Genomic DNA, 16,854 nt, shown 5'->3' on the forward strand with positions numbered 1-16,854 from the left:
TTTGCCAGTCCTGTCTGGTCCAGCGACGTTGGGTTTGTGCCCATAGGCGACGTTGTTGCCGGTGATGTCTGGTGAGGACCTGCCAACAAGCCCTCAGTCCAGCCTCTCTCAGCCTATTGGGGACAGTCTGAGCACTGATGGAGGGATTGTGCGTTCCTGTTGTAACTCGGGCAGTTGTTGTTGCCATCCTGTACCTGTCCCGCAGGTGTGATGTTCGGATGTACCGATCCTGTGCAGGTTTTGTTACACGTGGTCTGCCACTGCGAGGATGATCAGCTGTCAGTCCTGTCTCCTTGTAGCACTGTCTTAGGTGTCTCACAGTACGGACATTGCAATTTATTGCCCTGGCCACATCTGCAGTCCTCATGCCTCCTTGCAGCATGCCTTAGGCACGTTCACGCAGATGAGCAGGGACCCTGTGCATCTTTCTTTTGGAGTTTTTCAGTCAGTAAGTTTCCTAAGTTTTCATAATTGCCTACCGTCTGTAAGCTGTTATTGTCTTAACAACCGTTCCACAGGTGCATGTTCATTAACTGTTTATGGTTCATTGAACAAGCATGGGAAACCGTGTTTAAACCCTTTACAATGAAGATCTGTGAAGTTATTTTGATTTTTACGTTTTATCTTTGAAAGACAGGGTCCTGAAAAAGGAACGTTTCTTTTTTTGCTGAGTTTAGATGTTGTGTCAGCAACATAATACATTCTAAACAAATTAAACAACATTGTCGGTAGGCAAGTCCAGTCTTTCTGTTCTGTTGTGATTTACCGTTCCATTTTCATAGAATTTAAATGGTTCGGCCTATGAATGACTGATATTTTGTCCTCTCCTCCACCAAAAACTGTTAAGCTTTAGGAGAGTGCGTAGGAGAGTGTCAATTTGTGTATCCTACTGCGGTAGAGTTTTGAAATCCACCACACACACTTTGAAACAGCTGTTGTTTTTCTCAGATGAGAAAAGAATACACACATTTAAAAACAATACGCTACTTATGCTTTTATCTATAAAATGTATAGCACAACTATCTACATTTCTTTTTACACATGTATTTTGGGTTTCCCCCTCTGTGATTTAATTTTCTTGATGATACACTAGAGATTTTTTATATTCTTTTTTTTGTGTATTATTATTAATCACAGCTGGTTGTGATACAGCCTGGAATTGAAGCAGGGTGTCTGTAGTGATGCCTCTTAGCACTGATATGCAGTGCCTTAGACCACTGCGCCACTCAGGAGCCCTCTAGAAAGTTAAAGGAGAGTTTCATTTCATACAAGCACATTAGTATCCACGGTTTCTCTGCACATCTGATTACCTTTGACCTTTTTCAAGAAGAGGTGAGGAGAGAACAGAATTCCAATTTAGATTCTCCCTTTGTAACAGTGATTTCACGGTGCAGACTTTTAGAATACATGTTGCCCTTTAGTGGTGATAGGATAGTACCTCATTGAGGAATTAAATCTTGCAGCGATAAACTGCACGTTTATCACATTTGTCGTTTAGGCAAAGGCTGCATGAGTCAATCTGTTGATGCAATTGTGGTAAAGTTAAATATGTAATCTGTAGGCTTAAGTAACACATTTAGGTGGCAGCGTAGCCTAGTGGTTAGAGTGGTGGACTAGTAACCGAAAGGTTGCAAGTTCAAATCCCCGAGCTGACAAGGTACAAATCTGTCATTCTACCCCTGAACAAGGCAATTAACCCACTGTTCCTAGGCTGTCATTGAAAGTAAGAAATTGTTCTTAACTGACTTGCCTAGTTAAATAAAGATACAATGAAATAAAAAAATGTAATCATAATAACCACAACAGCTTGCATGGCATTTGTTAAGCAGTACCCCAGTATTTGATATTATTAATTCTCTGTTCTATTCAAGTCAGCAAAGCTGTTGTTTTTTAATCAACCAACCAAGGCAGAGTTGGGCACTCAGCCAATCATCCAACAGCGCTGTTGTAAACGTTTTAATTTCCAAGCAGCATAGCATGTTAGCAGTATTGAATCATAAAACAGTTAAAAATGATAAGAAATGTAAAATAATCAACATCCATATTTTCCATTTATTACTGTGTGATTTAATCAGAATCAAGTGCCATCTGCTTTGAGACAAAAAATCTGAAACATCCAAAATATCACCTCACATGGCTGCAGCCTATAAAATAGACTAGAAAGTAAAATATTGACATCATAGCTCAAGTGGGGAAAGCCAAGGCATGATGAAATCACTAAATACCCCAGGCACAAAGTAGATTAAGCCTAGCAGCTCATGACCCAATCATTCAGAGGCAGACAGAGCCCACAGCAGGCGATGTGTTAAGGGGACAGAGTCAGCAAATTAACCCCATGGGATCACAACATGGTCCACACACAGAGGGCCAGATTGGATGGAAAATAAATCAAAACAAAGCTCTTTTAGGCCAGCCCACCCACAATAGCCAGCGACAATAACATCACAACAGAGGAAATGTGAATATTTGGAACAAATGGCGTCCCATACTAAAATAATCCGAACTGCGAAGCCTCCATATGCAAATAAAAAAAAGTAATTACTTAGTCAGAGGTTTAGGAGCATCTGACACTTTGAGGTTTTAATCTGACATATGGTTTGTTTGTGGGAGCAGAGGAGTGTTGTCATACAGAAGGTTTAAAACTGATTTTAGGGGGTAGAATACTAATTGTTTATGATTCAGATTACAAATATTTTAGTTCCATAATATTATATCATCTGTTCCCCCCAACATCATCTCTGATGTTTTATGTGATGACATCACAGGCATAGCAATAGGATCTCAAATGGTCACAAGCCTTTTGAGAAGAGGAGCCTCAGCCATATTATATCCCTTCTTAGTTGAGACCATTACAATGTGCTTCAATTACATTAAAAAACTATAACGGTTCCTTAATGATTATGATACACGACCATTTTATGCCCAGTCTGTGGAGAAATTGACTGAATTGGCGACACTTTTACATCAGGGCCTAGTGGAGAGGAAACTCTCTCCTCTGTCATTTCTCTGTGATAGTAAACTCTCCTGGACGCATCCATCAGTTTCTGTGGCCAAGAGTTGGAATAAAATCATTAAACTATAAGTCACTTGGCAAGCAGGAATAAAGGGCCTTCTGTTTCTCTGAGTCCTGAAAAGAGCTGCATGGTTTGTTGGTTTCATTCAGAAACCAACAAGTTAATGTTGCATATAATGTAATGTTTTGGTACTTAAAATGTGATTTTACATTGACTGATGAAGCATAGTATATGACTACTGTAAGGTAAAACTGGTGTAATCAGAGGTGAGGCTGCTTCCAACAGCCAATCATTCTAGAAAGGGTCTGAAAAATGTACCAAATATGATACATGTATGACCACACGAGGGCCCCAGAGAGAGCTGTGAGAAGACAGTTCTTTAAAAAAAATGCTGGTTCCAGGACCCCACCTTAAATAAGTAATTCAGTATCAATAACAAAACCAGAGTAGAGCTACAATTATCTGGTTCTCAATAGATTTGGGATATTTAAGAATACAGTACATACTAACATTCACTTACATTGAAAAAATCACCCTATAGCCTGTGTGAGCAATGTGCTGCGAAAAGCACAGAATGTGTTACGCTATCAACACCTGTCATTGACTATTAGCTACATAAAGGTGATGTTTAACCCTCAGTGGTATAAATGTTTAAGCATTCCCTATAATGTTTCTGACTTTTCTATACAAGGCTTTATTTAGTTTTGAATTGATCAAATTGCCCCATTGTAAAACAGTGCCTACTCAAGTGCCCACCACATACTGGTTATACTACTTGTGACAGGTTATATTCCTATAACCCTAAGAGGATAGCTAGGGACCTCTGTGTGCTTCCTTGCCTGTGTGTGTATACCCTTTCTCAGGGCTAGGGAAACCCCCTTGGCCCTTCCTCAAGACATGAAGGGAGAGTGTTGGACTGCTGAAAATAAACCCCTATTAAAGCCATTTTATTCTTGCTTCAGAGAATCATGACAGCAGAAACTGTCTCCCTCTGTAACATGAGGTGGGAGATATTTTGGGACATTAGCCTGCAAATAGACCACAAACCTATACATGACACAGAGAGCCAGGACAGTGATCTTAATTATTATGATGACAATTAATGATGCATATTATCTACAGTATATGGTCCTATGCTTCTGTATTGCATATACTGCGTGTACACTTTAGAACATAGTGTTTTCAGTGGTGGAAAAAGTACCCAATTGTCATACTTGAGTAAAAGTAAAGATACCTTAATAGAAAATGAGTAAAAGTGAAAGTCACCCAGTAGAATTGCTAAAATATGCTTAAGTATCAAAAGTAAAAGTATAAATCATTTCACATTCTTAAATTCTTATATTCTTATATATTAAGCAAACCATACGGCATCGTTTTCCTATTTTTTAAATTGACGGTTAGCCAGGGGTACACACCAACACTCAGACATTTACAAATGACGCATGTGTGTTTAGTGAGTCCGCCAGATCAGAAGCAGTAGGGATGACCATGGACGTTCTCTTAATAAGTGGGAATTAGACCATTTCCCTGTCCTGCTAAGCATTCAAAATGTAACAAGAACTTTTTGGGTGTCAGCGAAAATGTATGGAGTAAAAAGTACATCATTTTTTTTAGAAATGTAGTGAAGTAAAAGTTGTCAAAAAAAATTGTATAGTAAAGATACCCCAAAAAACGACTTAAGTACTTTACACCAGTGAGTGTTTTAGCACGTAGTAGCCTATGACATTTAAATTGGTCTCGGGAAAATTGCACGATGGGTCATTTTGGGTTCAGTGATTTAAAAAATAAACAGTCTACATTTGAAATGTTTTGTCAATAAATAATATACTTAGTTGTGACTGTCCTGTTTATGAATATAAGATTGAGGAATTATTTGGCTGTGTTTCAGACAGTCTGGGGGTCTGTCTACTCTTATTGAAGACAATAATATTCTTCAAGACATGTTTGGCGTACAATTTGAAGGTAAGAAACTAATTTTCACCAACAGAAATGGTTACGGCAGTAGTTGTCTTCAATGTGTCAATATTTAGTCACCAGTATTTAGGGACGGTTACCAATGCAATGCTTTCTCATGACCAAATGCCATGGAGCCACCCAGGGCTGTTCTTGTGATGATGAAGTTTGACCATCCCGTGTCAGTATCATGATGAGGGAACAGTCCAATGGAAGATTCTCTTCCACCACCACTACAGAGATAATTGGTCCCTTATACTATATGATTGAACTGGGTCACTTAACTGTGAAGTAGCCAGGACTTTATAGAGGATTTTAATACAGATCATTTAGTTTAACTCCAGGAGGTCCAGTAGGATAGGGAGAGTGGAGATCACTGGTTTAGTGAGAAGCTGAGCCACAGGGCTGAACCACAGTCCATTACCCCACATTTAGGTCCTGTACTGTTGGTTCATGTGGCTATAAGGATAGTTCCAACCAGCAACACAAACAGATGAATTTCACCACAATAACCTACAGATACTCTTTTAATAGAAGGGAGTATTTAAAGATCATCTATTATTATGTTTAAACTAACTAACTAACTTGTTACATATGTATGTTTCGTAAATGTGCCCACAGAGAAGGCTTAGAGATTGTATTTAGTTGACATGATGCCTTTCATTTGTGATTTCCTGGCTCTGTTTATCTGACTGTCACATCCTAATTTTCTTTAGGCTAGGGAGGCTGGGAGCACAACTGGGTCAGTTATACTTCCTGAATGCTCCCGATCCTTCCAACGAGGGAAGGACCGGGGACTGGCTCGCATGGCAGCACATCTGCATTATGTCTCTTGCTATAAGGGCACAAGGCGAGACCCAAATGCAGACACAGGGGGCAGATGGTTGAGCTCTGATATTTATTATAACAAAAGGGGCAGGCAAAAAAGCAGGTTGGGGACAGGCGAGAGTTTATAAACCAGGTCAGAGTCCAAACAGTACCAGGCGATAGGCAGGCTCGAGGTCAGGCCAGGCAGGGGTTCAGTGATCAGGTCTGAGTCCAAACAGTACAAGGCAATAGGCAGGCTCGAGGTCAGAACAGGCAGAGTGGTCAGGCAGGCGGATTCGGTGTCAGCACAGGCAAGGGTCAAAACCAGGAGGGCTAGGAAAAAAACAGAGACGGGCAGAAATAGGAGCTAGGAAAAAACGCTGGTTGACTTGGCAAAACAAGACGAACTGGCACAGAGAGACAGGAAACACAGGGATAAAAACACCGGGGACTAATGGGGAAAACAGGTGACACCTGGTGGTCGGTGGAGACAATCACAAAGACAGGTGAAACAGGTCAGGGCTTTTTTTTTTACCCGTTTCAGATTTGTCTGGGTTGGTTCTACTGGGGTTTGATTTTCTATAAAGGCTTTCATGTCATGTTATTCAGGTGGATTTTGACATGTGCACGCTATGCTACAGTAAGGTGTTTTATCTGACCTTTCATTGTCCAATAAGATATTATATTTGATATATAACCAGCTTTTTATTTACTTGTAATATATTATATTTATTTGTATTTTGTATTTTAGTTGTTACTGTTTTCTGTCATGGCATGTTCTAACACATCCAATCTCCCCTGTCATCTAAACCCACATCAACTGTTTGGATTTTGTCCCAAAAAACCACTAATTATTCTGAGATATTCTAACAATGAACCAATTCCCTGTTGTCTCTATGTAGCCTACCATTATCTTAAATTACAACTTATCTGTTAGTTAACCTCTATATCTGTCGTCTCTAATGATGTGAACTCTACTAACCAGCAAGCAGATTTCCCTGAGGCAGCCTATCAGAGAGCACTACACAATACTTAGTGAGGTTGTAGCTGCCTGCATGCGCTGGCATCCATGCCTACTCAGCAGAAGCAGGACAACCGTTAAACTGTAATCATCTGTGCTCTCTGCAACCTTATGCCATTAATACTGTGTAGGCTAAACATTCCGTGCTGAGATTACCTTCATATTAAGGAAGGGTTTTACCGTTACCCTGGCATCCGTTCGACTAGATTAGAGGTAATTTGTCACCAGTGTGGGATCATGTAAGCATCATTTACTATAGAGAGAGAGAGAGAGAGAGAGAGAGAGAGAGAGAGAGGGTTCTTACTCTCCCAATGCAGACTCACAGACCGTTGTACTGCAAGGCACAGCAGAGTGCACATGTGGAATCATGCTGATGAACTACGTCCTATCTAACTAAGGAGCTGGGCTTTGTCTAAAGATACTTTTTTCTTGTTAGACAGCTAATCCTCTGTGTCCGGTCAAGGCTTGGCACTCGGACTACTGAGAGTTTGATTACCAACTGGACAGACAGACTGGCAGAAGTGTGTGAGAGAGAGGAGCCAGCTAGAGGGATATACAAGACGTCCTGGACTATCTGACCGGAATTCTTGTTGACGGTGGAAAGATGACATCCAAGTCGTCCAGGCTGGGCAGACCCTCATCGGCAGGGTCCAAGCAGCCCTCTCAGAGGAAGGATTGCCCGGTGGGTAACCGATCCTGTATGCTGCGGGTCGGGGAGAGGCTGATGAGGGCTGGGAGTGAGGGGAACCTACATGTAGTGAGACCCAAACCTGTCCAGCAGACACCCCTGGAGGAAGGACACCAACAGTCCAGCTCCATCACACCCAAAGGTAGGAACTCTCAAAAGTTTATAGTCTAAGGCACTTACTACTGTACTGCAAGACTTTAGTAGTAATTTACTAACTCATTGTTTTCTGATGATGTACTGTATGAGCCATAGGGTATTGACAATGACATTGTGTCAAAGTCAATACACCACAAATTAAATCTGATTATGTACAGTGTCACAGTGCTACTGTAGCCAACAGTACATGCTCCTGTGCATCAGTCATGATCACCCCACCAACACTCTCACACTCTCTCTCTCTATCGTTCTCACCTACACGCTGACACACACACACACACACACACACACACACACACACACACACACACACACACACACACACACACACACACACACACACACACACAATTACTGTACAGTATGTGGAGGGCTTAGATCACCCTGTCAGAGGGCTATTTTGTATTGTCATGCATTCCTGGGTGAAGCACATGAGTCTGGCTACATTGTTCTGCCTAGGCCCCCTCAGCGGCCAGTGGATTAAGCCCTGGGGTCAACCCTTTTAGCTATCATTGTGCTGATTAGTTACATTTCCCCTCTTATCATCACATTCTCTTTCAGTAAAGTTGGGTTAATCTCCTGCCCCGGTTCAAAAGTAACTGCTGCTGCAGACCCTCTGATTGCAAATTGTACCGTTTTGAATTGAACCTTGCCAACTCTGCAGCTGGAATCAGTCGCATAGAGAAAAAACATTTCTCACACTATCCAGGGTACAAATGAGCCTGTGAGTGAACTCAGGTTCCCTCTAGGTTTAATATATCATTTGAGCTGACGAACAATGGCTGCGATACATGGCCTATAACTAACAGATGACATTTCCTGTGGCTGTCTATCTATCGTCAGTTGCTGCCAGTGGCAGGCTTAACACCATGTATTCAGAGAAAGATCTGAACACTAAGCCTCTGCTCTCCTCTCAGGACATGATACAAGACTGTTCTGCTAAACTACCCTTTAACCAGCCTATTTTTGAAATGTCTTCCCTTTCTCCATACATTGTGACAAACTGCACTTCTCACACTGAGCCCTCGGCTTAAAATCCTCTCACACTTGCTGTCACATGCAAGTGACACAGAGTAGACTTAAAATTTAATAGAATAGTACTGAACCTGGTCTTCTATCGTGAGTGATAGTAGTTTTGCAATTTAGTTGGGAGTAAATAACCTGTTGAGTTTTAGTGTGTGAATGATTCATCATGAGGGCCATCCCAGCCATGGTTCGCCTGCTTAACAGTTGATGATGATCTCATCTTTCATTGTCTACATCTGCTGTTAATTATGTTTTAGTTAGTATTGTCAATTCTTATATTCAAATGTAAGTTGTAGCTACTCACAATTCAGCATGTTGCTGCCAGTTGCTCTATATATTTTTTGTCAAATAATAATTATACTGTTTTCCTTTGATCTAAATCTTTTGGCACATCACAATGCCTGCCACTGGACACAGTCTGGTGGTAATTATCAGTGCATATGTCAATATCTAAGCTGCAAGATCACCCAAAACTGTAGTATTAACCTGATGACTTTTGTGCCTTCTAACGCCTTTTATACATTGTCTGTTTAAGCTACAGACTGGGTTGTACCATTGGATTCGTATATTATTTTCTGCATCCGTAGATACCAACCGTTAGCCTGTGTGATTAACGGTGGCTGAGCAACAGCGGTGTTTGTGAGACCACGACAGATCCCGAAGGAGCCGCAGGGCCAGGTCTTTTTTGCAAAATCGTCTGTAGAGTCCAAATGATTTGAGCTACAAACTATTGAAAGCAATCTATGGAAAGCTGAGACTCCCACAAACACGCACATGTTTTCTCTATGACTCTCACAAGCTACGAAAGAGTAGTTAGAAGGTAAGGGGTTCTTCTACATAGAAGATCATAGGAAATCACAGGACATACTGTCGTGTCTATGATACTGTAATAAGCTCACATAGTTGCTGTCACAAACTCCAAACTCCACACAGTTGTCACTGAGTAGTTAGATATTCATTTCCCACTGAGCAAACAATTTCTGTGCTTACAGTATTCATATAAATTAATTGTTATCAGGTTTTTGCTTTGACAGACCTTAGTTTTTATTGACATTTGATAATTGATAATGAAAAGCCAATTTGTTGCTGGAGTCTTGGGGCTGATAGGGTTAAAGCAAAGACAGTTCTCAACAGGCTTTCTCAGGTTTCAGCTTCAAAGTGGATGCCTGTTTTTTAGATAAAGATACTGGTGTCTTTATCAACACCTTGTTTCCAAAGATAGAGACTGGTTTCTGAGCAAGTGTTGACAGGATTTAAAGTTTATACTTTTAAACATCAATATCCACTAGATTAAACTAATGGGCAAATCTGATGGTATTATTATCAGAATAATTATCCACAGAAATGTACAATCCTCTTGTGAAATTTAACCTAAGTGCTCTGTCAATTGCAACGTGAAGACTGTTTGTCATGATGTGGAGTAGAAATGGATTTAGGATGTGAATTATACTTTTTTCATGACATTGTATCCTTTATTACCTAAAAACCCTTATCTGTGTATTATTGGATCTAACAGACCTTTTTCATTTTGACCAAGTCACTTCATTTTCAGTTACGTAACCCATGTGATCTGTTAATTATGGCAATCCTTGTGTCATCTCAGGCAGCAGCCTAGCTCACAGACCCTGATTCTGATTCGCTCTGACAGCTGCGTGATTTCAGATCAGACGGAAGTCTGCCCGGCCCTGTCCGTCCCAACCCCCACCTCCCACCTCTACAGCCTCTACACTACAGCCCTAATGACATGTCTTTTTTTATAGCCACAACAGCGATGCATGCTTTCATAACTCAACACATCTGAAACAGCTGCTCAATTGATTTAGACTTCATTTTGTTCCCTTGTTAATAATGATTTAGGTGATACTGGCGTGACATGGCTATTTCTGTGGCTTTGGTTTAGTCTCGGGATGAGATGCATACAGATGACATCATCGAGGCCAGTGTTCTTATAAACAATAGAAATTCCTGCTCTCCCATTCGGAAAACCATCCCTAATTCTCCAAATGACTCCTTATAACTAGAACTGGGCCCCTTCTCATCCAAGTTTATGATTAACTCAGATTGACTTACAGTAACTACCTAGCTAACCTGCAGATATTTACTTTAAAAGAACCCTTTCAAATGAAAGTTTTCATTGGCGTTTGTTTTTCTTCCCTCTGGTAGATTCACAGGCCAATAGAGGAGCGTACATACAGCCTATAGCTGTATGTTATTATAGCTAATAGAGCCACCCAGGCAACAAAAAAAATGTAATACAAATTCTGGATGTCCCTCTCTCTTGGTGTCCATAACCTGTTACAGTTAGTATGTAAGGACATTCATGTTCCATGCTTTTATTGTTGTAACGTTTTGTTGCACAGCACATGCTTGACAGCCCCCACCAAGACAGTTATTAAAAACACTCCCCCGCATACTAGTGCTGGGGGCATAATGTGAGATCTAAGTCATGCAACAAGGATGAACAAGCTAGGGAGAGAAGAAGTATGCACATTCTGTATAAACTGATTAGAGCGTACCCTAAAGCCATGTTTGGTCAAGTTCACACGAGGTTACTGAAACTATTGTAATTCACATTTATTTACCTAGTCTTTGTGATAGCATGCCAAATTACCAATAAAGAAAATGTATTTGGAAACTGTGGTTGGCAAAGTTAATAACAGCTGATAATGAGCATAATAGGGCATGTATTAAACGCTAAAGGATCAGTTCAGACTTCTATGCTATTTATAAAATGCTACCCTGAACCAAGCAACAGGTTGATGTCATGTGAGGCATTGATTATTGTGAAAGTCTGTGTTTATTAGGTGTTTTATTGCTACAGTATGCCAACAGTGTTATACTGTATATAGTAGGCTATAGGCTATTTCAGGCAACACATCAATTCCACCCTCTCAACATCTTTGAAAACTGACTGAAGGGTCAATTAAGTAAATTACATTGAACACAGGTTTTGATTTAAAGTGGGTGTGGCGTACCTCCCCATGTCTTTACATGAGATGGATACGGGAATAGGTTTTTGATTAAATTGTTGGGCAATCTAGATCATTGAAAGATAAGTGAATTTTCACTTAACAGACACGCCAATATCCTTCAGGAGTGTAAAAAGGGGGAGGGGAAATCCTTGGGATAACTTGTGTTAAAGTCAGTGATCAGTAGATCTGTATGAGTTGATAGAGCTAGGCTCTTTCCAAGTGGCACCCTATTCCCTACACAGAGCACTACTTTTGAAAAAGGGATCCATTTGGGATGCATTCCTAGTGAAGGAGGGGTCTTAAAAGGATAGGTAAGTAGCCTTGTGAGCAGACAGAAAGGAAGAGTAAAATATTACTACGGTATTGCTTTGCTCTCCCAGGACTCATCTTTCAAAACGGTCTCATAAGATATTTTTTTTCTAGCTCATGCGGCTTTATAAAACCTTGTCACATACTATTTCATAGCATATTTTCAAGGCTGAATGTCCCAGCCTTCAGACTCAGTGAAGTGCATCAGATAAAAAACAACTCAAGTCTCACAATATCAACAATATGTAGTCTGCCTCCTCTAGACCAGACTGCCTTTATACCCTATAATTAGGGGTTCACAGCGAAGCTGTTGTTCTTCTCAGATGTTTTTTTTTTCATTGATCAAATAACTCAAGTATACTGTAGCTTGGTAACTTTCTTTCTAATTACCAATCTATACTTGAGTTATTTGACTTTGTATGTAGAGGCCATGAGTAACTTGGTCAAAAAGAATGGCACCGATTGGCCTATATGCGGTCTCACTTAAACCCAAATATCTGTCAACCCGTTTGACCTAGAGGCTTGAAACTTTGTACTGCATGTAGGTGTATTTCTTCATGCTGAACAAATTTGCCTCAAGGACCCATAAGTTTTGTTAGGACAGATTTTCCTCCAACCTGGACATTTTGGAAAGCTTCTCATGAACCTTAAGTCCAAATAACACCAAATTTGGGTATGTAGACCCATGTTACCTCCTAACTTATACTGAACAAAAATATAAACGCTACATGTAAAGTGTTGGTCCCATGTCTCATGAGCTAAAATAAAAAATCACAGAAATGTTCCATACACACAAAAAGCTTCTTTCGCAAAAATGTTGTGCACAAATGTGTTTACATTCCTGTTAGTGAGCATTTCTCCTTTGCCAAGATAATCCTATCCACCTGTCAGGTGTGGCATATCAAGAGGCTGATTAAACAGCATGACTATTACACAGGTGCACCTTGTGCTGGGGACAATAAAATACCACTCTAAAATGTGGAGTTTTGTCACACAATACAAAGCCACAGATGTCTCAAGTTATGAGGGAGTGTTCAATTGACATGTTGACTGCAAGAATGTCCACCAGAGATTTTGCCAGATAATTGAATGTTAATTTCTCTACCATAAGCCACTTCCAATGTTGTTTTAGAGAATTTGGCAGTGCATCCAACCGGCCTCACAACCGCATACATGTTCTGTCTGTTATAAAGGGAAAAACTAATTCCGATTGGCTGGGACTGGCTCCCCAGTGGGTGGTCTTGGCTCCCAAGTGGTTAGGCCTATGGCTGCGCTCCTGCCCAGTCATGTGAAATCCATAGATTAGGGAATAATGAATTTATTTCAATTGACTGATTTCCTTGTATGAACTGTAACTCTGTAAAATGTTTGTAATTGTTTGATGTTGAGTTTATATTTTTGTTCAGTGCAGTTTGAGAAAAGCTAAGGGATTGATTAAGAGATGCCTGAGTTATTGATAAATCAGGAAATCAGATTTTACGTGTTTATTTAAATCCTTTGTAAATCCTCTCCACTGAAACTTTTTGGCGTCATCAAAGACATTACCATGATTAATCATGTTAAGTTTGGCATTGATATAAAAAAGTAAACTAACTATTTTGACTATGGAACGCTAATGCTTAAAATAATCATAAACTAAAAACTAAAAGTCAGATTCACTCCAAATTTGCTCTTTGAACTCATCACAATAGTCATTAAAGAGTTTGAGAAAATAAAGATGATGCATTCAAAGATGGCCACAATATACCAGTAGATGCATATTAGCCCACACAGTGTCTTCAGGAACTATTCATACCCCTTGACTTATTCCACATTTTGTTGAGTTACAGCCTGAATTCAAAATGGATTAAATAGATTTCTCACCCATCTACACACAACACCCCATAATGACAAAGTGAAAACATGTTTTTAGAAATGTTTGCAAATTTATTGAAAATTAAATACAGAAATGTCTCATTTACATAAGTATTCACACCCCTGAGTCAATACTTTGTAGAAGCACCTTTGGCGGCAATTACAGCTTTGAGTCATCTTGGGTATGTCTGTCAGCTTTGCACATCTGGATTTGGGGATTTTCTCCCATTCTTTCTTGCAGATTTTCTCTAGCTCTATTAAGTTAGGTAAGTTAGATAACTGAGTTAGATAACTGAGGTGAACAGCAATCTTCAAGATTTTCCACAGATTTTCAATGGAATTCAAATCTGGGCTTTGGCTGTGCCACTCAAGGACTTTAACATTCTAAAACGGAACCCAAACCTGCTGCGCGAGTGCGCCATTGTGCGCTATCGTGCATACATTTATTTTGTCCCCCTACACCAAACGCGATCACGACACGCAGGTTAAAATATCAAAACAAACTCTGAACCAAATGACATTAATTTGGGGACAGGTCGAAAAGCATTAAACATATATGGTAATTTAACTAGTTAGCTTGCACTTGCTAGCTAATTTGTCCTATTTAGCTAGCTTGCTGTTGCTAGTTAATTTGTCCTGGGATATAAACATTGAGTTGTTATTTTACCTGAAATGCTCAAGGTCCTCTACTCCGACAATTAATCCACACATAACACGGCGAACCGAATCGTTTCTAGTCATCTCTCCTCCTTCCGGGCTTTTTCATCTTTGAACTTATATGGTGATTGGCATCTAAACTTTCATAGTATTACCACGATGACCGGCAAAACATTTTGTCTTTCAATCACCCACGTGGGTATAACCAATGAGGAGATGGCACGTGGGTACCTGCTTCTATAAACCAATGACGAGATGGGAGAGGCAGGACTTGCAGTGCGATCTGCGTCAGAAATAGGAATGACTTCTATTTTAGTCCTTGCCAACGCAGATGGTCATTGGCGCGTGCGAGCAATGTGGGTGGAATAATTGAATAACATGGATTTCTACATTTATTTTGCAATGCTTGCGCACGCGACGTGTCCGGTCTGGTCAGCATGTAAGGGGCCTAGATTGAACCATGAAAAACATCCCCAGACCATTATTCCATTCAGGCAGGTAGCGTTCACCTGGCATCTGCCAAACGCAGATGCGTCCGTTGCACTACCAGATGGTGAAGCGGGTTTCATTATTCCAGAGAACGCGTTTCCACTGCTCCAGAGTCCAATGGTGGTGAGCTTTACACCACTCCAGCCGATGCTTGGCATTGTGCATGGTGATCTTAGGCTTATGTGCGGCTGCTCAGCCATGGAAACGCATTTCATGAAGTTCCCGACGAACAGTTATTTTGCTGACTTTGCTTCCAGAGGCAGTTTGGAACCCAGTAGTGAGTGTTGCAACCGAGGACAGACTATTTTTACGCACTTCAGCACTCAGCACACTCAGTCCCGTTCTGTGAGCTTGTGTGGCCTACCACTTCGTGGCTGAGCCGTTGTTGCTCCTAGATGTTCCACTTCACAATAACAGCACTTACAGTTGACCAGGACAGCTCTAGCACGGCAGACATTTAACAAACTGACATGTTGGGAAGGTGGAATCCTATGACGGTGACACATTGTAAATCACTGAGCTCTTCAGTCAGGCCATTCTACTGTCAATGTTTTCCTATGGAGATTGCATGGCTGTGTGGTCGATTTTATACACCTGTCAGCAATGGGTGTGTCTGAAATAACGGAATCCACTCATTTCAAGGGGTGTCCACATAGTTTTGTATATATAGTGTATGTAAATGAGATTTCTGTATTTCATTTTCAATAAATAAGTCAACTTTCTGACGGCACTGTAACCTAATATGCTAAGAAATACTTCCATCTTCTTATCATGAAACACAAGACCAAATTACAATTTTGGGGGAATGTAGGCCCATGGTACATGTCTGATTTAACATGTCCATTTAAACCATTGTAAATCGACTCCACAGTGGCCTATCAAACCTGTCATTAATATCATGAATGTGCCTAAGATGAACCACACTGAATTTGGAGTTGATATCTCAAAAACCAAGGAAACTATTAAAAACTATTTTTTTTACATATGTAACTTTAATGCTCAAAATCATCTGCAATCATCTTCTCCTCATGAACCACACATCAAATTCACTCAAGATGTTGTATTTAGACTCATTACATCAGTATTTAATGGTTTTAAGAAAAAAGTACCTATAGATACATGCACTGTACCTTTCAATGCATGTTAGCGCATATGCTATGTTGGGCACACTACACCACTAGATAGCACCATATCTCACCAGGGCTATAAGAACTGAATCGATGGACATGGGGCCATGAAATGTAGTATGTGAAGATATTGTATATGTCTTTAGAAGCTGTGAGAATATAAAGTAAATGCAACATTAGATGGCTGCACCAGACCAGTCATTGGCACCAGTCACACCATAGGATATTAGAGCAAAAACTATTGATCAAGTGGACTTTGTCTCATGCAAATGTTAGATTTAAATTATGCAGATGAACAATGTGAAATATCATGAAAATAAAGCTGAAAATATTTCACAAATCTTAACATAAACCATTAGTAATATTGACCCCATTATTGGTATACAAATATATTTTTATTAAGTGTATATTAAGTAATCCCTTTAAGAATGATTACCTGCTGCATTCAAAGATAGCCATCCTACAGCACTAGACTAAACTTAACTTGTGTCATCCTTCTGGTATTGAGAGAAAAACATGTAATACTTTCACTGATTGCACATAAAGGAAGATAGTTCCTACATTAAGGAATATACAAACAGTGGACAGTTTATTAGGTACACCCATCTAGTACCAGGTCAGATCCCCTTTGCCTCCAGAACAGCCTGAATTATTCGGGGGATGGAAACAAGGGACCTAACGTGTGCCAGAAAAACATTCACCACACCATTACACCACCACCCGCCTGTACTGTTGACACCAGGCAGGATGAGGCCATGGACTGATGCTGCTTATGCCAAAT

The 16,854-nt window shown here is 40.2% G+C and overlaps 1 protein-coding gene across 2 annotated transcripts in view; it reads left to right on the top strand.

Annotated features, from left to right (window-relative positions):
- The first annotated feature begins 4,938 nt into the window (after positions 1-4,938).
- Positions 4,939-16,854, top strand: part of si:ch211-207d6.2 (sickle tail protein homolog) — an 87,390-nt gene continuing 75,474 nt past the window's right edge. Inside the window, exons 1-2 of one of the 2 annotated variants that reach the window (XM_024435653.2) lie at positions 4,939-4,976; positions 7,232-7,625. In XM_024435653.2, coding sequence (XP_024291421.1) covers positions 7,400-7,625 — 226 coding nt within the window. In that variant the 5' untranslated portion in view covers positions 4,939-4,976; positions 7,232-7,399. Of the gene's footprint in view, positions 4,977-6,878; positions 7,626-16,854 lie in introns of those variants that run through there. The other variant, XM_024435652.2, reaches the window with a different exon arrangement.

This window comes from Oncorhynchus tshawytscha, linkage group LG10, assembly GCF_018296145.1.
Source record: "Oncorhynchus tshawytscha isolate Ot180627B linkage group LG10, Otsh_v2.0, whole genome shotgun sequence".
NCBI lineage: Eukaryota > Metazoa > Chordata > Actinopteri > Salmoniformes > Salmonidae > Oncorhynchus > Oncorhynchus tshawytscha.